The 27210-nt window shown below is 33.7% G+C and overlaps 2 protein-coding genes across 4 annotated transcripts; both read right to left on the bottom strand.

The window, feature by feature from the left end:
- Nucleotides 1–5510: 5510 nt before the first annotated feature.
- On the bottom strand, nucleotides 5511–7182 carry LOC141622052 (putative carboxylesterase 1). The gene is made up of 2 exons (XM_074438120.1): nucleotides 6554–7182; nucleotides 5511–6083 (listed from the first exon to the last, which is right to left on the bottom strand). The coding sequence occupies exons 1-2, from the start codon at nucleotides 7083–7085 to the stop codon at nucleotides 5593–5595; spliced, it is 1023 nt and encodes a 340-aa protein (XP_074294221.1). The 5' UTR covers nucleotides 7086–7182; the 3' UTR covers nucleotides 5511–5592.
- A 570-nt stretch (nucleotides 7183–7752) lies between these two features.
- Nucleotides 7753–18497, bottom strand: LOC141618169 (mitochondrial intermediate peptidase, mitochondrial). 3 transcript variants are annotated; one of them, XM_074435275.1, is made up of 17 exons: nucleotides 18164–18497; nucleotides 17411–17492; nucleotides 17277–17329; nucleotides 17132–17186; nucleotides 15731–15869; nucleotides 15558–15612; nucleotides 14556–14763; nucleotides 13676–13771; nucleotides 13294–13413; nucleotides 12867–12992; nucleotides 12554–12709; nucleotides 12016–12132; nucleotides 11034–11159; nucleotides 10878–10945; nucleotides 10351–10486; nucleotides 8773–8938; nucleotides 7753–8325 (listed from the first exon to the last, which is right to left on the bottom strand). In XM_074435275.1, the coding sequence occupies exons 1-17, from the start codon at nucleotides 18340–18342 to the stop codon at nucleotides 8084–8086; spliced, it is 2124 nt and encodes a 707-aa protein (XP_074291376.1). In that variant the 5' UTR covers nucleotides 18343–18497; the 3' UTR covers nucleotides 7753–8083. The 3 variants fall into 3 exon arrangements, with proteins under 3 accessions (XP_074291376.1, XP_074291378.1, XP_074291377.1); XM_074435277.1 differs by having other exon boundaries at nucleotides 17127–17186; nucleotides 18164–18431; XM_074435276.1 differs by lacking the exon at nucleotides 7753–8325 and adding an exon at nucleotides 8420–8574.
- Nucleotides 18498–27210: the final 8713 nt, after the last annotated feature.

Raw genomic sequence — 27210 nt, 5'->3', positions numbered from 1 at the left:
ATCCTTCTCGGTCTGTACGAGAAGGGAGTGTAGCTCATGAGGACTCTTTTTCAAGTCATTCATATAGTAGTTCGCCCCGAAAGGGCAAAACCATCGTGAAGAGAATGAAGCATTCAGTCAATGATAATGCTCTCACTGATTCTACAATTCATTGCCTCCAGTTTTTCGATATTCTCAATCATGTGGAGAATATGTGGGCTAACCGGTTGGCCCTTCTGGAGTTTCGCATCAAAGAAGCGACAGGTATGCTCATATGTAACGATTCTCGGTGCCTTTGAGAACTCGTTAGTGAGCGTGGTGAAAATCTTGTTTGCACCTTGGGCAATGAAGCGTCTCTGCAAATTGGTTTCCATTGCAAAGATGAGTACGTTCTTTATCGCACCCGCTTCCATAACGAAGTCACTATAAGCGAGTGACTCGTTGGCTCCTGCATTTGGGCCTGGGTTGACCGGGATTGGCTCAGTTAAGTACTTGAGCTTACCGTCAGCAATGGCAGCATTCCATAGTGCCGCCTCCCAGTCCGCAAAGTTGGACCCATCATTCTTCAGTCGTGTGGACTGATTCATTTGGTCCATGAACATTCTAAGCCAGGATGAACGATCTAGTGTGACACTCGGCATTGGGATTTCGTTATTTCCAGCCATTTGTTGTAACAGTATTATTGATAATAAACGTGTTCTACACTGCGAAAGAAGAATAAAATAATAAGCATGTGCATCGTTTTAATTTTAAGTCTAATGAGCTAATGTCATAACGCGAAGACTCATAAACATTTATACAATTGACCTCCCTCAAGAATTATATAAATGACCCCAAGACTCAATTTTCTGTAAATTGATACGCTAACCTTTTAGCTAATTCTACCGTTAGAATTCTTGGTCGATAAATTTCTGTAAATACTATCTTTAGTCCATCATAATCACGAGAAACTCTTCGGACTATGATGTTGAGGTAAACTAAGTCAACACAACTACTTACCCAACGTATAAGGGGTCATATTAGGCCTACCGACGAAGAAGGGATTCATAGATGTTTGCCCTTATAAAGACTAATCTCAATTTCCGTTTTAGAGGAAGATCCCATCAACTTATTAATTCATTTTTTAAGTGAACTAATTTCTAGCATGCGAGAATGATTTAAACTAAGGTGATGGCTTAAAGACTGTGACTTCTGCATGTCCATGAAAACTAACATACAACTTATATGAGTCAATTTTCATGCATTTTAGTAGTAGGTGGTTTGGTTTTAGGCGGAATATGATGCAATTACTAGCATGTGAATGAAAAGCAATAAAATGAAAAACGTAAAAAAAAAGCAGTAAAAGTCCTAGTGTGGCCTATCCTATCAAAAATGAACAATAAATACAAGTTTGGAATCCATCCTTGGGCCCGAGAAGCTTGTCTTGATGTTCCATCTTGATCCATGTAGCGGGAGTGAGCTTGAATCTTCATCTTTTAGTCTTCTTTGAAATTACAATAATTAAAATTACATAATTGACCTATTAATTACATTCTAATTTCAAAACCCAAAACTAAAATAAAGGAGATTCGAGATCTCATAATTACATAAAAATCATGTTTCCTTCATTACGAAAACATAATTGACTAAGGTCACACTAAGTATTACAAATTACAACCGATTGCAAAATTAAATACGTAAATAAAATTCATTCATTCGATTCATTCAACATAATTAAAAGCATCAACTAAAATAAATTAAACATACATAATACAATTCATTAATTATATTGATTAATTTATCCAAACCACCTATTTAAATTGAATTAAGTGACAATTCCGCAATTTAATCACATTAATTTCATACATAATCCATATTAAACTTGTAATATGAATTCTATCCGTCAAAAATTTTAAACTGCTTTAAAATAGCTCGGTATCATTAAATTGTGAACCGATTCACAATAACTAATTGGCCAAAATAAATCAAAAAACAAAATCCAATATATTTTTTTTTTAAATTGGTCACGGAAAAAAAAAACGAAATTTTTTTTTTTTTATAAGTTTCAGCTGCACGGCTGAAAAGTTTTTAAAAAAAAAACTTTTTCCTATTCAAATTAGGTAAATAGGAAAAACACGAAAAACTTTCCTAATCTTTTTCTGATTCGGTAAATCAAAAATTACCTAAAAACAGTTTTTTTTTTTTTTTTTAGAACACTGTTCACGTGAACAGTACCGAACGAAAAAAAACAACGGCAAAAAATAAATAAAACAGCCGTCAAAATTAAAACTTGCGGCAAGAATTGCCCTAAAACAAAACCGATGAAGAAAATGTTTACAGTTGCCATATAGAACGTGATTTAGCAAGTGAATTAATGAACATGATTAATCTTATATGCTAAAACTATATAGCAAAAACAAGTTCTTGTCTCATCGACATGATTATTCCATTAACAATTTAATTTAATCCGAATTAAATCAAGCTATCTACAAATTCATTTTATTATCATCTTAACATATTAAAACAATAATTCATATGAATCAAATGGAAATAAATCATCAACAAAGGAAAAAAAAACAGGCCGAAAAAAAAAATTCACTCGGCACAAAAAAATATCAGCCGAAACCCTAATAATTTTTTTTATCCCTTTAACATAAAGGATTATAACGATATAATAAAGATGATCTATGGTCATATAAAGTGTGTTAAATTGTCATCTAGTGAGGATCGAACCCATGACCTCTTGGCTTGTGTACCCTCACTATTACCACTATGACACATTCAACTTGTTGATATTAAATACAACTGATTATATTTAACTACGAATTACCAGATTAATTCTTTCAAACTAACCTTATATATATTTAATTAAATATAACTTATTATATTTAATTTACGAATTGACAGTTAATTCGTCTCAACTTAATATTATTTAATTTTCATTAAATAATTATCTCATCTACACATTGACTAACTTTTTAGTCATTTTGGGCATCAATGTAATTATATTTCTATAACCACATTTCTCAAATACGTTCTATAGGTGTGACCTTTAGGGACCAGTTGATCACCGCCATCTGTATGATAATAACGTCAAACTTTCTAGCAAGCCAACCGTTATTAGGTAAACGTTAATCAACTGATTAAATATACGAAGTATACCCTTGTGAACCTGTAAGAAATTTACAAATGTTATCACACTAATTTGTGAAGGACACCAGCTCCAACAAGAACGACTCCATTCTTCATAATTATCGCTGCGAAGACGGATGTGGGTGATGGATTGACCGGGCCCTTCTTGGTTTGCAAGAGAGAAATGAGATAGAGGATCGAGTTTTGTCACCTCGTTCTTCGTGCCATAACCGGATTGATTGGGATTAGTCATCGAAAAGATGAGGAGGCGGAAGAGTGATTAGGGTTTTAGGAAAAACAAAGACACTGATACCATGTTAAGTTATGTTTTGTGTTTAATCATTTGTGTGTGCTTTTCATTAATCATCATTAGTTTAAATACAAGACGAGACCCGAGACTACATATGTCTAAGGCCGGCCCTAATAGCCATCTTACTCGAATCATGGATTACATACACAAAGGACACATTGAAATTTAATGGTATTAACTCGAGTTAAATAGTTCTAAACTTAATCATCACTTTATACCTTTATTGTAACTCGTTTCACTTCTTCATTTCATTCACGATTTAATGATGAACTAACATTATTACTCATCAACTCTGATAGTAAGGTGCATATCCGAGGTCGTTACACTTGTATTCATATCTTTATTACTAGACCTTGTACAAATGTACAATACTTCGAAGTAATAATTTTTTTTGACTTAATGGGAGCAATAACAATAACAAAATAGCTAAATATTACGGAGTATTTAAGAAGTTTTTTTTATGATTGTGAAAATTATTTGCAATGTAAATTGTGGTAGTGATAATATTTCTGGTGCCACTGATCACATGTGATATGACGTACATCTCTCAATTGCCAATTGGAAAAGTCCTATAGAAGTAATAGGTAAACTGGTCCAGGATTTTGAAGAAATGCTTCATTGAAAGAACTTGAAAAGAAATTACGATCATTTATATATGAATGAAAGCATTTAATGATTATGGGCCAAATGTAAGGGCTTTTACCCAATTTACACGATTTTACGATGAACACCATTAATTAGTAAACTAAAGTCAAAACACATTATTAAAATCCAATCAATTTCCATAGACTTCACAATGCACAATGTTGACCGGAATTAACAATCTAGAACATTATCATTTCCATTTGTTGACCTAGAATAGTATTTCTTCCTCTATTTTGTGCATCGTGAAAAAAAAATTATCGGGTTGACTTTAAAAATCAACGAACTATTGTATAAGTATTTTATACAGTATAAGTAATAATCAATAAAATATATATTGTTATAGTGTCACGTACAAGGATCTTATTTCAAAATTTAAGGTAAAATAAATACACGTAAGACGTGACTGAGTAAGCAGCCAATGTTACTCCAACTTTTAAACGTCTACAAGATTGCAAAACATGCAGAAACATAACTAGTCCACAACTTCGTGATCATGGATAAATGATTTAATCCGTGGATTGAGGATAAGAGCCTCATCACAGTAATTTTAAAACGAACGAACTATAGTAATTTAACCATATAAATAACAATCGATAAAACTTGGTATAATGTCGGTGCATGACACACAATGATCTTATTTCAAAATTTAAGCAAAAAAAAAAAAATTATTTGTAAGACATGACTGGTTATGCATCTAAGGATGTCAATGGATCGGGTTCGGGTTCGGTCGGGTGAAGCTTCACCCGCATCCATCCATCACATTAAAAACCTCATCCAACCCATCCATCATCCGCGAAACTTATCATCCATCACCCGTCCATCCATCATCCGCGGATGAAACGGGTGGATCGGGTGATAAATGAGTGATGATTTAATTATATTTATAAGCCTAAAAACGTATTGAATTTTATTTCACCCAAAAATATGTAAGGTAAATTGGTATTAGACTAAGTGCTTTAAAAATCTTGTAACATAATGTTTGTTTGAACATATAAAAAGTAAGTAAATTAGTATTGGTTAGCTTAAGTTTTATATAAATATGTATTTTTTTTTTCAAAAAAAAGAAAGAATATCGGGTGGCGGATGGATGACGGGTTGGATTTAGCTTCATCCATCATCCATCCGTCATCCATTTATTTCATCCATCATCCATCCATCATCCATTTATTTCGGGTTTTCGTCCGTCCATTTAAATCGGGTGGATGGATATTTAGCGGGTGCGGGTGAGATTGACATCCCTATTAATGCAGCTAATGTTATTTAAAAAAAAAACAAAAAAAAAGGTATTTCAGAACTTAACCCCTTGTAGTCTGTTTTTCATATATTTTTTCGTAATTTATTAAACCCTAAATCAGCACCCTATTTTTTTTGTAACCAATGGAAGTCTAAAAGAAAAAGAAACGTGTCGGACTTCGTTAGATGATTGATTGTACAAATTAAATATTTTAAAAGAATGATATCTTGATTCAATCACGAATTCTATAATATATTTATTCAAAATTCGACTTTTAAACGCTTACAAGATTGCAAAACATGAACAAAAATAACTAATCCTCGACTTTGTGATCATGGATAAATGATTTAATCCGTTGATTGATGATAATAGCCTCATCATCCGTATAATTAGAGGTATGGAAGCTATGGCCTCTATCTTTATTCTCCAAGAATTCAACCTTCCCTTTCCATCCACTATTCTTAAGCTCATCTACATACCTCACCCCTGCATCCTTCAACCCATCATTCTCGGCCACGATAACCAGGACTCGGTCACACTGGAGTCCGGCTAAATCGTGCTCGGTGGGCTTCATTCTTGGATCCCTCGGCCCGTCATTTATAGGACACATGTACATCCACATTTTGTCATCCTCTCCAAAGTAAGGGTGCACCAATATCATTCCTTCTATTTTTGTGTCCCCTGGTAAGCCTTTGTTCTTCACATTTGTCATCATGGTATGGCAAATGTTTGCTCCAGCTGAATTTCCTCCGATGAAGATACGATTAAGATCCGCAAAGTCGCGTATCCAAGGTTCACATGGACCTACGTTGATGAACAAGAAAATTCCAATTTGTGCTTTAATATGTGACGTGATCAGTTAGGGGCGGCCATAATCCGGTCCGGACCGAAAAAATGGACCGGTTCGATCCCTGTCCAACATTTTTAAAGATTTCGGTTTCCGGTTTCCTAGCTTAAAGTAACTACTCCACAAGGCTAAATGACCTGACCTGCAATCAAATAACCTCATTTATACGGTTATACCCAACCCATATGAGAATATTAAGTCAACTTTAGATGGTGGTTGACCAAAAATGAAAGCAACAATAAAATTTCCTCAAGGCCAATGTAAACATAAAACGAATCTAATTGCATACTTGTAAGTTCTAACATTAATTGATGTTCATTATTAACCGGCTGTATATGAGTTGCTATAATCCGTTTAATGCTTACAACGGTCTTAAATAAAAATCTGTGAGAAAACAAAGGCATTAATAGTGAATGCAGAGCAAAACCTTGGTTAGACAGTAGTGAATGTGGATCAGAATGAGAAGCAACCCAATGTAAAGCAGTCCAAGAGTCATCATAGCAAGCAGAAATGCTATGATCTGGAAACCTGCGATATTCGACCGATACTGCAATGATGTTGCATTGGGCCACATGGTTTGCGACCAAACGTGTATAACGTTTTGAGAAAGCCGACCTCATGCAAAACCCTCCGCCATGCACGTACACCATTACGGGCACTTTCTGCTGTGGCGACTGCAGCAGCGGGAGGAAAATGCGGACTGCAACGGCAGGGGAGATCTTGACATCCTTGATTTTGACTCCAGTGATTTGATCATCAGTAGGAGGGACTTTGAGATGATCAGGTACATAGGAAGCTAAGACGTGGATGCGACCATCTTTGAGAACGTTGAAGAAAAGGAACTTTTTGGAAATGTCTTCTTCTTTGTAATCCCATTGGATCTCCATCTCCTTATTGCTGTAATCCATAATTTGGTGGTTTGTTTTGACTAATGATTGGATTAGTGAGGTATTGCTCATTAATGCTCGATAGGTAATGCCCAACTAGATTACACAAATTCTCATTGAAGACCAACATTTTACTTTTGTCTTATCTACCCACTTGGATATTATTTCACCTGTTTTCAGCTTCTGACAGATATGCTCGTCTTCAATGAGACTTGCTGACTAGATTATACTGTATATAATTTGTACTTATATTGTTAATTAGTTATTCCCTCCTTCACAACATTTGTTTACCTTTCATTATAATACACCTCGCTCTGAATATAAAAGATAAACAATTGATTAAAATGAAAAGAGTATATAATAACGGGTAACACTCATTTTGCCTCATCATAGCAACAATATGGGAAGAGGTTTGGTGGGAAGGCAACTTTTGATAAGGGTAGCCATAAATACACGGATATAATGTACTAGACACTGAACTTGACAATTCTACCCTTAATATTCTTTCTTGCGGCCATAGTAGGGCCCACTTACCTTGTCCATGTACAAAGAAAACCCGTGTCCCAGTAGATTCAGCCCGTGAATTTATGGGGGCCCTTTGATAATGTCGGGTATTTTTCGTTTAAAATGATGTCCTCAAAAAAATTTAGGGGTAAATTATTTTATGGTCGCCGATCATAGCGTGACTCAAAATTAGCAACATTTTCACCAAAAATATCAAGTATAATAACACATCTCCTTGGAAAACGAAAAAAAAAAAAATGGCATGCAGTCTTTTTATTGATCAATGCAGCACTGCAAAAAAATTCAAAGGCTGGATCATGATACAACTATACACAAGAATAATATTAATCAAAGAAATTCTTTACTGTGGAGAAACCATGTGTAATGGGCTAATCAATTTCCTGCAGTGAGACACTTCACTTGATCATATCACTTAGAAAGACCTTTGTCAAAGCATGTGGAAGAGAAAAAGAACCTCAACCGAGACGGCCAACCTGTCACTCTACTCCCCATCGACTCCGTTCTCATCTGTTGTAATCAAGTAAAGCTGTATCGATTCTGTAACATCATCCTAGCTTCAACTCTTTACATACAGCTTCTATGCCTGGAATTACTCCACCATTGACGTATTTAATACTATCAGCCCCGGCCAAATCAGTCAGTAGATCAACTGGCTCCACTGCACCCCCATGCTGCAAAAACTTTGTTCTAAGTGCTGTTCCCGTGTCTACTGACAGAGGATCGTCCTGGCACACTTTTTCCCATATTGTTGCAGTAAAGCATTTGGCATATAAGTAGCTATAGTAACCTACATAATTTGGGTAAACAGGGAAATGTTGTGAATCTAGATGAATTGCGGGTATATTGCCAAACAATCTGGCAAACTAAAATCAGATCAGCAGCAGTATTACATGTCTTTGAATCTTGATCCAAAGTTCCAAACTACGATGTGTGAAGTTGGAAAGAATTGACACCAGGCACAGAGACCATTAATAAAAACAGATGTTGTGACATTTTGTATAGCATTGCAACAGAAAAGACATATCACAAATACCACCTACAAATCAATCATACGCAGGTATTCAGTGGTCAAGAAGGCTATTGTTTCCCACAAGTGAAGAGAACATGCAATAGAGTCATATGTACCTTAGAAGATGGCCAACATCATGTGATATTTAGGCTAAATAGAAGGGAAAACAAGTAAATGGGAATACAGAAAAAACTATGTGAACGAAAAAAAAAAAAAAAATCATACCTCCACCGTAATTTAGCAAATGACTGAATCGGGTGTGCCAGTGTGTTCCTTCAACTTGCTTATAACTTGTATGCTGTCTTTTAAGATCCGCAACAACAGAAATAGTGTCTTTAAGGGGACAGTCTTGCTCCCCAAAAAGCTTTTGATCAATCAATGCATAAAATATCTGAATAACAATAATCAGGGGAATAATTAACTCTTATCGATTCACTTCAGAACATGAATTCAAATAAAGAAAAAGAACGGATAATAAATGACATAATCTATCCCATGTTCCCATATATAAACTGTCACCATTTGACTTTGATGACCAAATGAGACTCCGACTGATGTTTTCTAATAATATAAAGGGTAAATGGATAACTTATACCGAGTATAACACACTTTTTCAAATATTATACCTAACATAATTTTCTTTCAAAACTTATACCAAAAATCTTATTTTTTCACAAACTCAATACCAAGTCTCAAAAAAAGGCAAGAATTGACGGTTTTGCCCTTACTATTCAACTCACCACCACCCTTTTTCCTCACCATTAATCCTTAATATCTCTCATCCACCACATACACGGATACACTCCTCCACCACCACGACCCACCTCCTCCCCTACCGAAACCACCGCCGCAACCCCCTACCACCCCTGCCGGCAAACCATCCTAGTGTCTCCCAATTAAACACCTATAACTCAAACCCACAATCTCCCCAAACTCAAACCCACATACCCAAGCTCACAACACCCACAGCCCACCTACCATACTCCACCGCCGTCACAACCCCCACGAACACTATTCGACGGCCGTCACATCATCGCCACAACCCCCACCTACACCTCATCCACACCTCACCTGTCTTTTCATTTCGTCAGAAACTCACCTACCTAAAACTCTTCTCACGACTACCCACCATATAAAAACACTACTCCATTACCGAAACCTCCTCCGCCAAATCGGGGGTTTTTGAGTGTGAGTGACGGATTATTGATGGTGGGGGAGGGTTCTCTTAGGAGAGATGGTGGTTAAGGTATAACGATTTGACACAATATGGGGTGATGTTGAGATTGGTGTCGTCGGGAACGAGGACATGTGGGCAGCAATGCCGGCGGGAAGTCACTTGCAGTGGCAGCCGGACATCGGCAGTGGTACTGGCGGAGGGAGAAAGTGAGTAGTGGCTTGATGGGATGTATGTGGTGGTTAATTGGTTAATGTGGTGGGTTTGGGTTAATAAGGTGGGCATAAGTGTGGTGATGGTTAATAAGTAAGGGTAATAAGGTCAATTCATGAGATTTGGTATTGAGTATGAAAAAAACAAGGATTTTCGGTATAAATTTTGAAAGAAAATTATGTTAGGTATAAGACTTGAAAAACTGGGTTATATTAGGTATAAGTTATCAATTTACCCTAATATAAACTGATTGAACGTAAATACTAGTTTTGCTTAATCAATTTCACAAATTTTTCCCAGAGTATCTTAAATAAATGTTTGGAGAAATGAATGGTCAAAATTGGCCTCTATTCAAAAAGGCACAATAAATTCGGGATGGAGCAATAGAGATAGTTCAATAATCTATATGCCATTACCTGACGTTGCAATTCAGTAGCAGCGAACATTGTTCTTGCACCTTGCATCGACTTCACCAACTTTTCAGGAATGACTTCGCCTGTGGAATAATGTCTAGCGAATTTCTTTAAAAATCGGTAATCCCAAGCATAGTACCTGAACAGAAAAATTCACAGATTGCTTATTGGTACACTACCATTTTAACACGTGTACAATGCATAAAGCCAAAATATGGAAGTACACAACATGAAAGCTTAGAGATGCAAAAACCACTGAATAAAAGAATATAAACAACACAAGATAAAAATAATCTCATGATTGTCATCCACGGATAATGCTATAAATTGTGTTTGCCACAAACCAGGAAGTCATCCCCTAGTGAAACTAGCAAAGAAAAAATCTGATAAAATTAGAGTGTAAAGCAAAGAAACAAACAACCAAGCTAACAAAATCTATTTGGCGTCCATGACACCTCCTGAGATCATCTTATTAAGACAGAGGATGGTTAAGACAACATAGTTATTATTTACTCGTAAGCTACACTCACTCAAAAAGATTTGAAGGAGTTTCAGCTAGATCAAGTGCCACCCTGGTTCCTGAAAAATGTTGATACTCCTACAAGAATTTTAAAAATAATTTAACGTTAACAACCATGCGCATAAAAAGCCTTCCAAAGACAAGTGTAGAGAGCTTCCTCTCATACCGTCCTAGACAAGAGAGAATGGAGAGCATGTCCAAACTCGTGAAATAATGTTTCCACTTCCCCATGGTTAAGCCTCGTGGACGACGGATTGCTTGAATTGGAAAAATTGCAAACAAGGGCCACAGCCTGCCAAACAAAAAAGAGGCTTAATACAAACAAGAACACAACTAGGCATAACTATTAGGAATATTTCGACTTTGGTGCCCTGAAGTTTGAACAAATTCCACTTTTAAGCCTTGAGGTTTCACAAGTTCCACCTATTGGTGATCTAATGCATAACATCAACAAATTTCGTCTAAATTGATGATGGTTTTTTGACACAATAAAGCTCGAAAAAAAAAACATTAAAGTACATGTTAAATGAAAATTCTCCTGATTCAGCTTTTATTTTGCTTAAATACATGTACTATCACGACCGAATTTTGTCGATATTAGCCTTCAGGTTAACAAAGTCAAAGATAATCAGAACCTCAAGGCAACAAAGTGGAGCCTTATTCCTATTTACCTGTATAAAATATAGAAAGGGACAACAAATTGAAGCATTAAAGCAAGACAACAAAACATCAAAAGAATGCAAAAGGCGCTAAATAACTGGAAACTGGTTGACGCTTGATGCTCTACTCTAACTTTTGAGCCTTGACAATGGAAGTCATTACTACTTTTGCCTAGTGTAATAAGACAAATTGCATGCAAGAAAGGCTGTGCTTTGGATAGACCCCATATTACGGAATGAGAAACAGGAATCTCATTTATATTTAAATCTCACGAAATCTATTTTATTAAACATGATCAGATAAAGCTCTCCATGACATGGTACTAGAGACCGGTTTCAGACTTAATCCTTGATCTTGATTGCTGTCCCATGAAAATGGTCGTGGTAATCTTAAATTTCCCAAAGGAGTCGCTTTGCAATGTCGGCGGTTTATATCTAATGCCATGGTCCGAGAACAATGTATAAGATATACCAGATATAGTTACAAACCGGAAGCTGGTATTCTGATTCTGAAATGCGCCGACCCCCTTTAATTGCAAAGTGAGCACAGCCAGTGTATTTGTCCTTTCTTGAATATAAATCAAGATATAAGTATCCCAAATCACCCTGGAGCAAAATGGAAAATCAACATTAAGGATATTATTCATCGACAAAATAAGATAATTAAGAATGAATATTAACTCAAGGTGTACATGTTCTCTTGTTAGACTAAACATTGCAGCATTGACAAATACCCTGCATTCTATCACACAGATGCATTGCTAGTTGCATTTATTAAGTTTTAAAAATACTCTGATCAAGCTGTCAGCTCAGTTATTCAAATTTCAAAGACTGGTAAAACATTAGATCAGTTTACACCTTCCTGCCTAAAAACTTCAGTTCATTTATCTTTCCTGGAATGACAGATCACATCACTCCGAAACTTAACAACGAATAGTTGATCAATGCTGAACCCTATGGTTCATATCTAATGCTATCATACACATGCAACGACCAACAAAATTTCCTATCAAATACATGCATGTACCTCTTCAGGATGGTGAAGTGACATTTTCAGCACATCTGGGTGCCATGATTCACCTGGGGCAAGAGGTATATTGTGAAAGGTAGCCCCAAACAAAGATTCCACCAGCAATTTCAAACCTTCAATACATTGTACCAATGGGAAATATGAAGAAATTACCTGTACATACGACATAAGAATCTGCTTACTACCAAGTACCAAGTAAAATTGAATATTGAAATCAACATAGTTATATGAAGAAATTAAACATTAGATGATTTTATCAGTATTCAGTAGCTCGTAGAATTTAAATGAAAGGGCAAAATAAAATACTTACTGAAGAATCCAAGTCATAGTTAGAAGCCTTAATCATCGCGGAGAAGTATGTCTCATCCCAAGGCTCTAGGTCATCCAACATTTGACCAGTCTTTCCTCTCTTAAAATCCCGGAGTCTTCTAAATTCCTAACACATCAGAGAAGTGACTGATTAATCAGCAGAAAGTTCCTTTAGAAGCTTAGTTTGGTCTATAGTATTCAATGATATTATACTCGCAGTCTAGTCATTTTTCTCTGGCTAAGTTTGAGTCCCGTCCTTCCAATAGAGAAAGAGTTAGAACGGAAAACCGAAGTGAATCTCAATCAGTGTTACCAGATTCGTAATACAGTCAGATACGCACTAACACAAAGCCAAATTCCAGAATTTTATATGGATATCAAATTTTATCAACTAATAATCCCAATAATTGGAATGATGATTGTCACACCTCATCAGCTTTAGGCCTAACCATGCTGCTCATCTCATGCAAAAAGGCCATCACAACATCTGATGACGCTGCCATGTTAGGGCGCACCGCAAATTCAGCATAGGATTTACATCCCATAATCTGCATCAGCACAGAATCATACTATTAGAAGAATCTAACACTATCTACCCAGCACCAAACAATATTACATCACCACTCCTTACTTTTTTTCTTACTTTATCTAAAACTTACAGGGTTTTAATTTTCAGCAGAGGAAACACTAAAGTAGAGGTTTCAGATTAGTATTCATAGTTTCATACTTTGACGACTTATACAGATAAATGATTCCAACAACTGTCACATCAGACTACTGGGGCAATTGATAGAAATAGAGATAGGAGACCTGTGCAAGTTCATCACGAGCAGCAATTAGCTTCTCAAGAACGCCAAGATTTGAATCAGGCATGGAGTTCCCACGGATGTATGCAAGCTTCCTCACCTACGCGGAGGTAATAAAATTATTCAGAATCAAATCAATCTTAATCTGGTCCTGGCCAAAACACATCAGCAAATAGATAAATCATATATATAATCCTCTTTAAATGCACTCAAATATGATATTAACATATTTTATACTTAATTCAATAGCATATGGTAGCAGTTCATGAAAAGCGTATAAAACCTAGGGCCTACATAAACTTTGCAAATTCTCCCCGATGCACAGAAAAGTGCTAGTACAACATTGAAGTGGATGGAAAATAAAAAGCATTGTAGAAATTCATTCTCAATTTGTCTTAATTATATACATGGACCAAAGAACAGTACTCCTCAAAGAGACACAATAACTCTCTACATTATTCTTCACAACAACAAAAATTATACAGAGTATATATTAGCAAGAATAATTTTTATAACTGGGTCATAAGAGGCTTCACAAATCACGATAGAAGTGCTAGCATAGCACATGATATACACATCGTTTATCTTCTCATCCAAATAGATTGACAACAATTATTTCTCTCTTTTAATAAAGACGCCAGAAAAAACAGTAGTAGTTCTGAATGAAAACTTCATTGGTTTGGAAGCCGATTAAGAGTTTAAAGCCAAATGAACATGTGAGGCTTAACAGAAGCCGAAATTGGACTATATGTAAGAACAACTGTGGTACAGTAAATAAAAGAAATAATTATGCCCCTCCCCGCAGGCTATTAAAATTTGATTTCCATACAATAAGCTTAATGCTAGAAGAAAGACTGTTTAACCACACACGGGTTGAGTCTAACCTCTGCATCTGACACACACTGTAGAACAGAAGATAGGGATAATGGGTCTGTAGCAATACGGTATCCTTTTTCTTTCATATCCAATCCCGTTCTTGATGCCTCACCAGTGCGATATATGGGTGTAACCAGATGGTGCAACCGTTTAGGAATACGGTAAGCTGGATATATATCCACATAGCCAGGTTCATCCACGATGTTTGCATTGAACCTGCAAGAATGCAGTCTAGCCTCATGAAGCAAAAACCCAATTAAGAATGAATCTAAAACTGATCTGACAAACTGTTTGGAACTTATACCCCTGGAAACATGGGTATGTACTTCAAAACTGACGAACTTTACTCATATGCAAACATCCAATACAACTGTAGGAAGAAACAGAGAAGCCAGTCACTCGATAACTCTACCCATGCTTGAGAAATAAGGAGTTAAAAACAGGAGAAAAAGGCCGATATAGACGGCCAATACTGGCACCAGATAAACTTTACTCATTACCCTCATGTATTTTGAAATCTTCGGCTATATGCCTCTCACAATCAAAAAATTAGAAGATTCGCTCTCTGGACATCTCCCACACAGGTCCGCTCAATAGACGTTACATTATAAATCTTCTGGTGAACTTTACCGACATTTTTTGTTTCAAATGCAGGTACTTAACTTTTTGTTCCAGTTGCCATCTTGGATGTTTGTAAACATCCCGTCAACATTTTTCTCATTATGGACTAATACGGATTAATAAAACAAGTTATTCATAATATTATGTGTTACTTGGGTATACGATAGAAGCGTGGATAGCAACCGAAGGAGGGGGGGAGGGGGAGAGGGGGCGGGGGGAGGGGGGGTGTTCTAGTAGTTACCATGGACGCTTTGCGACTGAGGCTGTGAAATACTTTACTATTTTTACGATGGGCAACCTAATATTGCTGAAGGTCTACTAAAATTCAAGAGAAGGATGAATATAGAGGGATCAATATACATGTACGACTGTACTAGAGAGATACCTACTTCCGACACAGTTGACCAATATCCATGTTTAGCTGATTAATCCGTTCCAGTTTATCTGCAGAGGTAAATCCAGTAACAAGTCTGTCAGGAAGATATACAGATTACAAAATGCCTAGAAACAAGAAAAGGCGAAAATGGGGATGATGATGATGATGATGATGATGGGTAACTACCGGCACATAAATGGATGCCCCCTCTCTCAAAGTCAACACGTAGAAAATGAGCTGCCCTCTGAGCTTCTTTGTTCAGGATGTTACCTTCTTGTTCAGCTTTCATCACAGCTTGATAAAGATTGTAATTTGTATTTAAATTCTATTTTCAATCAAACATAACAGTACATTAGTAACCCACTCGTGGTTCAAACATCCAGCAAAAAATAGCGGGTAAACTTTGAGGAAACTAAGAAAATATTACTTCACTCTGTTTCAACTTATTGGCCTCATTTCCACTTTGTGATGTTCCAACGTCAATAAACTACGCCGTTTTAGTATGTTATATTTACAATTTTCTCTACTATCCTCGTAATGACTGTGTATCCCTTATTTCCTAGTTTCTCTACCCATACTACTCTTATCCAAAGTGTACAAATAACACTTTAACACATTATCTTCATAGTGAATCCTAATTAAATTAGGCCAAAAATTTGAAACTGAAGGAGTATGTGGCAGCTGAGCAGGATTAGAAACTGAATCATTTGAATTTCCATAAAAGAGTGAAGTCAAGAAAGAGTAACATACAAGCATAGTAATGAAGATAAAATTCTACTCCGTATATAACTACAAAAAAGACGAGCTTTATAAGATTTATTCAAGAAATTGTCAGACCCCCATCTTCAAAAAAAAGGGCCAAAAGCTAACCTATTATGCATATCAGCCGATCACTAAGCAATAATGAATATTATTATAATTTGAAATATTATTCAAGAATTCAGTCACAAATTATATTTAGACACAAGCCAGTACTCTGGCCCTCTGGGACCGGTGAGGCCATTTTAGCATTGTTCACACCTGCAGTCCTTCCCCTAAATCAGAAACAATATCGTCGCCTTGGTCAGTCACCCTTTGGTGAAGGCTTCTAGGCCAATGCGTAACTCACCTCAACAAGCCCATGGCTTTGTTATATTATACTCCCTCCATCAGAAGCTTTGATTAAAGTCATCACAAAGAATAAAAGGTAAGCAAATGAATGAGACGGACGGAGTATTCCGTATATTTTTCTCATTCACATTATTTGCGGATAACAAGCAATATAGAGGATTAAAATATTTTCAACTGTCCTCTTTTATGTCTCGCTCTTTCTCCAATTCTCTATTTACCTCCTTCTATTTCAGGTTTCTCATAATGGGCTTTGTTGTCGTTCTCACTATTTGCATATTCACTAGAAGTCACTAAACTCAAATGAAACTAGAACATCGAATAATTTTCTAATCGCAAACACACGCGCGCGCGCACACACACACACGCGCGCGCGCGCAGAGTTCTACAATCAGAAGCTCTCCATGCATATCCAAATGCAGCCATGGAAAACAAAAGAACAGTGCAAAAGTACAAAAAGCAGGTAAGAAGCCACCTCACATGTAGATATTCATCCATTCTCATAGATGCCATATTAGCTTGCTCCACAAACTCCCTAACAACATTCAAATACAACCGAGATCCTCATTCATTTGCAACCAAACTAAAATCGAAATCAAATAACCGAAAAACAATCACAACTTACCTGTCAGGATGGGTGTTTCTGCATAACTCAGCCGAATCTACCACTGAACACACCTAGCCAATCAAAAATACTAATTAATCAAAAACTAACCGAAACAACACATACGAAACCTAATTTACATCGAAAATACTCACGGTGTCGGAAATTTCGTCCATAGCACGAATAACTTCGACGGAAGAAGGCATACTTGAAATGTAATTAATTAGCTCACCAGACCTACAGAAACATCAATCAAGAAGAGTCACAAATTTAGATCAAACGAGTTCTAATAGCGAAATCTTTAGAGAAAATGTACGAACTTAGAACATCAACCAGCAACAAATTGATCACAGTAATAAATTAAACAACATATTAACGAAATAATTAGAGAAATAGTGTGACCATATAACATCAACCGGTAACATATTAGCTCACAGCATTACATTAAACAACGTAATATAACGAAATAATTAGAGAAATAGAATGAGCATATAACATCATCAGTAGCGAATTGATCACAGTATTACATTAAACAATGTAATTAACGAAACAATTAAGGAAATAGAATGAACATAACATCAATCAACAACAAATTTATCACAATGTTCGATTAAACAACGAAATAATTAGAGAAATACGATGAACTTAACATCAGTCAGTAACAAATTGATCGCAGTATTACATTAAACAACGTATATAACAAAACAATTCGAGAAATAGAATGAACTTAACATCAATCAGCAACAAATTGATCACAGTATTAGATTAAACAAGTAATTTTCGAAATTATTAGAGAAATAGATTGAGCATGTAGCAAAAATCAAGGACAAATTGATGACAGTATTATTTAAATTAATAAAAAGTAATATAACGAAAATAATCAAATAATTAGGGAAGAATGTATGAACCTGGCGATTGCATCGTCGACAAAGCGTTGAAAACCTTGAGGAGTTTTCAAGTGAGAAAAACCGTAGAGTCCGGTTTGTTTAGGATCAATTGCAGCAGCAGATGTACGGAAGAATTGAACGCGATAATGAATATGTTTATGGTGGAAGATTTTTCTGGAAAATGTGAGGAGTGCCGCCATTTTTAAGGGTTTTGAAGAAGGTTAATTTAGAGATTTGTGAAGATGAAGGCTGAAGGTGAGTGTTGTGTTGGTAGTTTTGTTAAATGGTGCGGGGAAATAGTAAACAAGCCCCAAACGTTTGCTCATATGTGCATTTTAACCCCATTTCTTTTTTTAGTGCAAATTCACCCCATTAGTTATCATTTATGTGCAATTAAACCCAACACAAGATTTTCATGTCAATTTCTCGCCGGAGAAAACTGACATGGCGCAGGAAATATGATTAAGACTAGGTTAACTAATTAAAAAAAAATATGATTTTAATATTGTAAGCTGGCAAAGTCGTTTATTTTCTTTACAACAATCTAGGTATTTCCATCCATTCTTGCGTCCGTTTATCTACTCCACACTTGTCATTATTTCATTCCATCAGTAGTTCAATTCCAGAATAATTCCTTTCTAGCAGTCATGTTTACCCACAAGGCCACAAGTCAAGAGACAATTTTCTTGTATAACTACTAACAAAACTCAACGTAGCTTTTCCCCAATTTTGCTTTGGAATTTCTTTTGGTACTTGGGGCAAACTTTCAATTACCAGATAGGGATGGACTTATGGGAATTTGTTTGTAAACTGAAGAAAAATTGAGGTGTAAATGGAGAGAGATCATTAATTTGTTAAAAACTTGGAAGAGAGAGAGATGGGAAATTGCATGTAAAATTGAAATATACGACAATAGGTGGTGATAAGTGAGAACGGACCTGGTTTTTTTTTTTTTAAATTATCTTACCTAAGCCAATTCACTTGATCCTAGTCATATTTCCGATGTCATGTCACTCTTCTCCGGCGATAAATTGATATGAAAATATTGTGTTAGGCTTAATTGCACATAAATGATAACTAATGGGGTGAATTTGCACTTAAAGAAAGAGATGGGGCTAAAATGCACATATGGACAAACGTTTGGGGCTTATTTGTCACTTCCCCGTTAAATGGTGTGATCGGGGACTTTGGTCAAAGGGAGTGTATTTGGTTGTGGGTCTTAATCTTATCTAAAGATTAATCTAATCAGATATTAAGCCTTGCAATCATGCCCTACTACTAAGAGAATAAAAATTCTCTTGGTTTTCCCGCCTAAAGAGACTTCTTCTTAATTGGGCCTATTTTTCTGGATACTACAAACACAACAAGATTTGATAGATTGTAAATTGTGAACCTTATAGCCCACTTTTTCTATCTCATCTATCAAAGTAAAAGTTATTAATAGCCCATAATTTTTGACTCTACATGTCATATTATTAGATAGATGAGTGAACTTGATTTCGTATAAATTTAAATTTATATTATACTAGGTTTGATGCCCGGCTACGCCCGGGCCGCCTGAGCTATCTTTATTTACCATTTAATTTTATTTTCTATGAAATATGATTCCTTAAATTTGGTTAACACATACATTTAAAATTTATATCTTGAAATTTTGATGAAATGTAAAATTAATAACAATTTATGAGACACGTTTACCACAATATTACTACTTTCACTACATCCCCAGCTAATACTATTACGTTCAATACTTCTTCAGATTACTGTTGTTTCTTTAACTACTCCTGCTATTTTTACGGTCAACCCGTTAATTTACTCAAACTCATATATTTAAATAAATTAATATTTTCCTAAAATCGAATTGTTAGTTAATTTTTCATAGTCTCTCCGTTGTTTCTACTGTTACTTTCATTACATGTGTTGTAACTACTATTACTTTCACTTCTCCCGCCGTCATTATTTTTTCTTTCACTACTCCCGTATTCATTATTGTTAATTTTATTACTCCCGTTGCTGTTAGTATGACTTTCACTACTCCCGTTTCTATAAGTGTTGCTTTCACTAATCACATGGGTAGTTACTATCATATTAGTTGATTATCTAGTTGTATTAGAGTTATATATTTTTAAATTCATCCGAAATATTAAATTAAAATATTATTTAAGAAGAATCATTATTATTTATCAATTAAACTACAAATCAAAATAATTATGAAATATTATATTTTTTTTGGAAATCTAGCTTGATTTATTTACCTTTTAATAGTTACCAAAATATAACATACTTATATTATATTCGTGTATGTTAAATAATTAACATACTCTTTATACTAATATACCATAAGTGTGACATGTTTATTTTAAGGAAAATCACCATATTATGATGTTCTCTAAATTTATACTTTTAACCAAAACTATATAATATTTACATTGAAGTACCTTTACCAGGTCCGTCACACGGTACTATCGATTTAAAATTATATAATATATTTAATTTGTATAAATTTCTTTAATTACATTGAAGTCTCTTGGTTTCTAGAATTAATATATAGTATTGATTTATATGTTACCTCTTTTGTAAGAAATCATCAATTATTTATTATGTAAATTTTTGTCTTAGTAATATGGACTATTTTTTGAAGGATGTAAAAACACTTATGTATTTTCTATTCGGAAATAAAAAAGTGAAAACATTATTTTAATAATTTGTAAATCGTCTTTTTCGATGCGAGGAATATTTTTTACTGCTTTTCGTTTTAAGGTCAATACGAATAAAATTATACAACTAACTTAATAATTGTACTATTAATGTCATAAATTAGTTGCATGTATTGGTATAAAATTATTGTGTTATTTTTAATAGTAAAAAAATAACTTAACTTAAAAGGTCTTCTTATGGTAGTAAACTTTTTTTTTAGCCTCTTATTAATATTATATTTAGTAGATTATAACATTAAATTAAAAGTATACTTCATTTATGCAAATAATTTAATTGATAATATCTATATATAAAATAAATCTAAAAAGTATTGTGCTATAGCACGGGAACTACACTAGTTAACAAAACAAAAGAAAAATTCTCCCTTGTAGATTGTAACAGTAGGTGGATTATACATCTGATGTATTACCACCAATTCTATAGTTTTTGAGCATTAGGATAAAAAATTTGAGTTTTGTTTTAAAAATTTTGAGTTTTACTATAAAGTTTTTGAGTTTATTCACTTGAACATTAAGCTCTAAAAAATTACAATAAAACTCAAAAACATTACATATAAGTTAAGTAAAATTTGAGTTTTGACGGAAAAAAAAATTAAAATCTAACTTATAAATTTTAATAAGCTAAAAAAAAACTACGTATGCTCAAAAACAAATAAAGTTTGAGGTAATAAGCTCAAAAATTATACATATATGCTCAAAAACAAAAAAGTTGGAGGTAATACCTCCGATGTATGTTCCTTTTTCCCTAGATTGTAATGCTAAAGAAAGTGTCGTGATTGTTGCAAATAATTTGTGCATTAACAATTAGTCTCACTATAGCGGAGCCCGAAGGGTCAAATATGTTTAAAGTAGTAATATTTTTGGACCAATCATGCAACTTGCTGCTTATCTTAGGCTTAAAGTGAGTGAATATTTGGCCTGTCTATAACTATAAACGGATATCTTAAGTCTATAATGAGAATTTATGTATTAAAAAGTTTTCTTTATAAAATAAAAGAGATAGTAGAACGGTAAAATGGTGATGAGTTCCGATGAACATTTTTTTTTTTTTTTTTTTGGCAATATAAATATGTGGAGATTATGATGTAGAATATAAAGTGATCTCTTTAAGTAGTTCACCTAACTTGTATAAATACTTAAATAGAACTATGCATATAACATGTACTATTCAATTGTCTTCAGTAACCTGAAGAAGATTGATCTAACTATTGGTAGGAGAGAACGCTTGATCAGCACAAAAAAAGAACATATTAGGTAATTATAAAGCTTAATCTCATATGTTGTATGTTGCGAAAAAAAACATGTTATTGTAGAATAGGTTTTCAATTGGATGTTTATTAGGCACACAATAACGATTCAAAAATATTCGTATCGAAAAATATAATGAAAAACATAAATATTAAATCACTTTTACAAATAAGAAAACTTCAAGAGTGTTTTCGATAAAGTTTATTCCTATTGTCGATTCTTTACACGGAAAGGTGTTTATTTGTTGACAATTTGGCATCCTCCTTCCCACAATTGACATCTTCTAAACACGGATGAGGCATCTAAAGGGAACTCGAGCCCAACTAGTTGTGGGCCTTGTGGCGGCATCTTTAGAGACAATAAGAGTGATTTCGTTTCAACTTATTTCTTTTCATGCGGGCTTTGCACTTCGATCGCGCTGAAATGCTTGCGTTGGTCACTGGTTTCGAAAGAGCAAAGATACTCCACATCGACACATCGACAAACTTCTGGTTCATATGGATAATGAGACTTGTGCTAAGCTTGTTTTTGGAGGGGCAACTTAGTAATAGCCTTCGCTGCCTAGTTCATCAGTGTAAAGAGTTGATTTGAGATGCATGTTGGGAGGTCTAGGCATAACACGTTTTTCTGGCAAGCTAACAGGGGAAGCGACTGGCTCGCCATCCAAGGAGTTAGTCAGTTATATTGACGTCCCTCCCACACCCTTCGATCAATTCTTCATGAAGATTTATTGGGTGTAGCTACCCCTCGCTTTATTCCTTAGTTCTCGGGTTGTGCCCTCTTAAGTACCAAAAATAAAATCAAATATACAAATAAGAAAACTTTTCAAAACATGTTTATTTTTTAGATCATTAGCGTGTGTCTACTGAATACGTGTTACAAAAACTGTTACAAATAAACTCGCCATGACTCCATAATATAATATGATAACATGGTCGAACTAAAAACCAATTGTGATTGACAGATGTATAAAATCATAAAGTTTATCAATAGAACTACCGACTTAAATCTCCCTTTTTCTAATGTATGAATTAAAGGAGGCACACGGCGAAGTACAATATAAGTGGAATAGGGTTTAATCTCAAAAAATTTATTAAGAGGTCGTCTTTTAATTAGAAGACGTACTCTAGTACATTGGTCTTAACCACTAAACTAAGGTATCTTTTATTTAAAAAAAAAAAAAGTCCCATAATATTCGTTAATACTCCGTATATCAAACTTTACTCTATTTTACTCTACTCTACATTACAAAAAATTATTTAACACATTATACATGCTTTTCTCATATTTATACCAAAAGACTTCACTTAGACCATCCTCAACCATAAGGAATTGACTCCTCGAAAAATTGAGGAAGAGCAAACTTGAGGAAGTAAAGTTGTTCAACAATGCGGAATGAGCAACAGTGTACCAAGGAAGAAAGCGCACAACGCATTTCCGCGGATGAAAACGTTGAGCGTAAAGTGGACAAGTCTGACAAATTGAGGCAGAATACCTCTTTTTCTATCCAATTAAACTTGTCAAAGTGGTGGACCCATATTTTGTGGAGCAAATCTTTGATTTTTATTATTTATATTTTGTTATGAACTAGCTGGAAATGCGCGTGCGCAGCACGCGGTATCTCATAAATGATTTGAAATGCTTTTTCAAAGTACACAGTAAACAGACACGGGATATATAATACAATAATTGTATTCTTTATGTTCTATTAACATTATTATTTTGATACCGTCATGTTCGTAGTTGTTCAGTCGTCATCTGAAATTGAACTATCAGGTGCTATTTCATGTCTGCTGGCGATGTAGCATTCAGTCTTTAGTGTATTGTGGTTACGATACACAAAATATTACCTACTTCAGTCGCTCAAGATGAGCTCTTGTAAATAGCATGATAAAGGATGTCCAGTGTTCGCAACTTTACCCCTTTACCTTTATGTTAACAAACCCATTAAGAGTTGCACCTAAGAAGTGTTGCTTAAAAATTTAAATATATGCAGTAGCAAACTATTTTACTATTCTCCACCATAACAATATAGACGGTCGGATAAATCGCCAAAACATCAGATGATGTCATGAATACATAGAAAAAGGGACAAATTTTTATGAGAGTATTCTATGCACAAAATCGTCCAGTTTCATGTTATAAGTATTATCTTTTAACAATAGTTAGTTTCACACCTTCTTACACATATTACGGTCTCGCTAACGACATACTCAAATAGAAGAAACAGAAATACTTAGGCCACGATACGTTAGAAAAGTAGTAGATCTTTTGCTGGGGCAATTCCTCAATCACTCAGTGACCATATTTGTAGCAACAATTTTGCTAACGACTATCTTTACCCAAGTTCCAAAACCCATAACCATGGGTAGTTTGTTGGATTGCAACACGCATTCTTGTTAAAATATGTTCCCACTATTTAGTGTCATTTCACTAAGCAATCAAACTAAACCAAATCGTAAAGGCAAGAAATTGACGACAATGGTATATAGCGCTATGAAATTTCTAATTGCCATCAATAATTCTTGAGATTGAGAGAGCATTAAATTCACACTTGAGTAGCAGTAGTGGCACGATCTTGTTTACTTCCCTGCTTACAAGTTTTATTATATGATAATCTATAAATCTATAAATACTATTAAAAGGCTACCCTAAAATGTCCAATTAAGTCCACGTAGACAATGCCACGTAGGATAAAAAAAGCCACGCAGACATTTGAAGCTCACGTCAGCCGCATAACCCAAATGCCACACACACATTCATACCCAATTACTCCGTCTCTTATCATCAATGTTCCTACCGACAACGACAATTCCCCTTTTTCCGTTCATTTCGTTAACCGGCATTAATTTATTATTACATGGCATTAATTTAATTCATTTATCTATAAATTAATTTAGTTCACTTATCTATAATATTAAAAGATATTATCTATATTCTTAAATGATTTTTGTATATTAAATATATTGTTTTCCCAAATTTATGTAAACCTTAGAAATTTACATCAAAATTTCATAATTTATAGTTAATATTGACATTTTAATTTAAATTTTTGTGATAAAACATGTTAATAAAATTTATAATTTATAATTAAAATTGAAATTTTTGTAATAAAATATGTTAATAAATTAATTAAAACTTATTAATTAAAACTCTTCATATTACTTACCACCCACCATTTTTATTAACATTTTTTTCCTATTTAATTCATTTTTTTAATTAAACATGAAAATAAATTGATTAAAACTCTTCATAATACTTAACACCCACCAAATTAATTAAAATTTATTCCTATTTAATTAATTTTTATAATATAATATGTTAATAAATTGATTAAAACTCTTTATATTACTTAACAGTTAACACTTAACACCCATAATTTTCATTAACATTTTTTCCTATTTAATTCACCTCTTGAGTTTCTCGGCAATCAATTATCTAATTAAATAATACCACAAAATAAATTAAAAATAAAACTAAAATATTGGAATTTATGGTTGTATAATGGCTATAAAACCTATAATAGTTTCTATCTATAAAATCTTATTAAAAGGCTAACTTAAAAAATGTGACATTGCAAGTTTAATTGTGACGTGACAACTTTTAAAAAAAAAAAGTGATATGGATTACCAATTTAAGAAAATTAAAAAATAAAAGGTAAAAAAAATTTAAAAATAAAAGGTATAACACAAAAAAAGAAAGAAAAAAAAATTGTAAACCATTGATCTCCTCTCATAATTTTTTTTATTTATTTGCCTTATTTATTTAACCATTATTTTCTTTATTTAATGAAATGACTTTTTAACTTTTTTTTCATCATTACTATATATACTCCGTATTTATGTACCATATTTTTTTATTTTTCTTTCATTCATAAAATTTTGAGAGGATTTATAATAGAATTTTTCATATATATATATATAACTATTATATTCACCCTAATTTTCAATTTTATTCAAAAAATAGCACCTAAAGTATACATAGAAAAGTAAACTAATTGTTTCATTTTTTTATTTTTCTTATGTTTTGTATTAATTTGTTATTATTTTTTGTGTTTATATTAATATTTCAGGAGAATGAATTTTCAACTTTATTCAAAAAATTGGTAGGTAAGGTATAGCTAAAGAACTAAATTAATTATTTTGCTTTTTATTTTTATTATGTTTTGAATTAATTAGAATCTTATTGGTTACTTTTTTGTGTTTATATTAATATTGCAGGAGAATGAATTTTCAACTTTATTCAAAAAATTGTTAGGTAAACTATACAATGAGAACTAAATTAATTGTTTCATTTTTTATTTTTATTATGTTTTGAATTAATTAGAATTTTATTAGTTATTTTTGTGTGTGTGTGTGTTTGTATTAATATTATAGGAGGATGACATACTCACATATCAATAACAATGCACGAGATTCGAAATAATTGCTACGGATCTTCTTTACAAAATTTTTTTCTTGGTTTGGATTACTCTTTCATTTTTGTCAGTTTTTCTTTTTTCTACAATGGTGTATTAAAAATATCGAATGGTAGCAAAAATCTTTAATAAGTTGTTGACATGTTGTTGCATTATTGTCCTTCACTCTTTCCTACACTTTAGTCTCCTTTGTAACACTTATATTCTATTTTTACTTTGTCAAACAGGTTACAAATCAAATTGCTTAGCCAAATTATTAAAGTACGATGCACATGTCAATTTGATCTTATCATAGTGTTATAATATGCATAAATAGTAATTAGTTAGAAATCGATTCTTATTCTCCAATTCATTGTTTCAATTCCAATGCTTTCAAGCCTTTAAATCATTTTTTTGTTTTCCATCAAATATACTATTCTGTAACTCACAATATTTTTTGGATAAATATTTTTTTTGAATGATTTGTTTATATTTTATTTTCTCCTGAATTAGGAAAGGCTAATATTTCGTATAAAGTATAATAGTATTGTTTTGATTATAATTTTTGATGAATGATCAAATATGAAGAAGCTATGTTTAGAATCGTATATACATAAATCTCTATTTATTGCGTGATTCTGAGAAATGTGTAATTAGTTTTGCTCATCTTATACTAATAATAATAATTATTAGGGTTCACCTATAAA

The sequence above is a fragment of the Silene latifolia genome, chromosome X (genome assembly GCF_048544455.1).
Source record: "Silene latifolia isolate original U9 population chromosome X, ASM4854445v1, whole genome shotgun sequence".
Classification (NCBI taxonomy): domain Eukaryota; kingdom Viridiplantae; phylum Streptophyta; class Magnoliopsida; order Caryophyllales; family Caryophyllaceae; genus Silene; species Silene latifolia.
This window is presented reverse-complemented; position numbering and strand designations above follow the sequence as displayed.

Excerpts from the sequence above, each read along its gene's own strand:
- LOC141622052 (XM_074438120.1), bottom strand. The coding sequence starts at position 7,085 with ATGAGCAATACCTCACTAATCCAATCATTAGTCAAAACAAACCACCAA. Across the intron at positions 6,084-6,553 it reads TTCACTACTGTCTAACCAAG|GTCCATGTGAACCTTGGATA; the intron begins GTTTTGCTCTGC and ends TCATCAACGTAG.
- LOC141618169 (XM_074435275.1), bottom strand. The coding sequence starts at position 18,342 with ATGGCGGCACTCCTCACATTTTCCAGAAAAATCTTCCACCATAAACAT. Across the intron at positions 14,764-15,557 it reads ATTGGTCAACTGTGTCGGAA|GTTCAATGCAAACATCGTGG; the intron begins GTAGGTATCTCT and ends GCATTCTTGCAG. Across the intron at positions 12,993-13,293 it reads TTAGGCCTAAAGCTGATGAG|GAATTTAGAAGACTCCGGGA; the intron begins GTGTGACAATCA and ends CTGATGTGTTAG.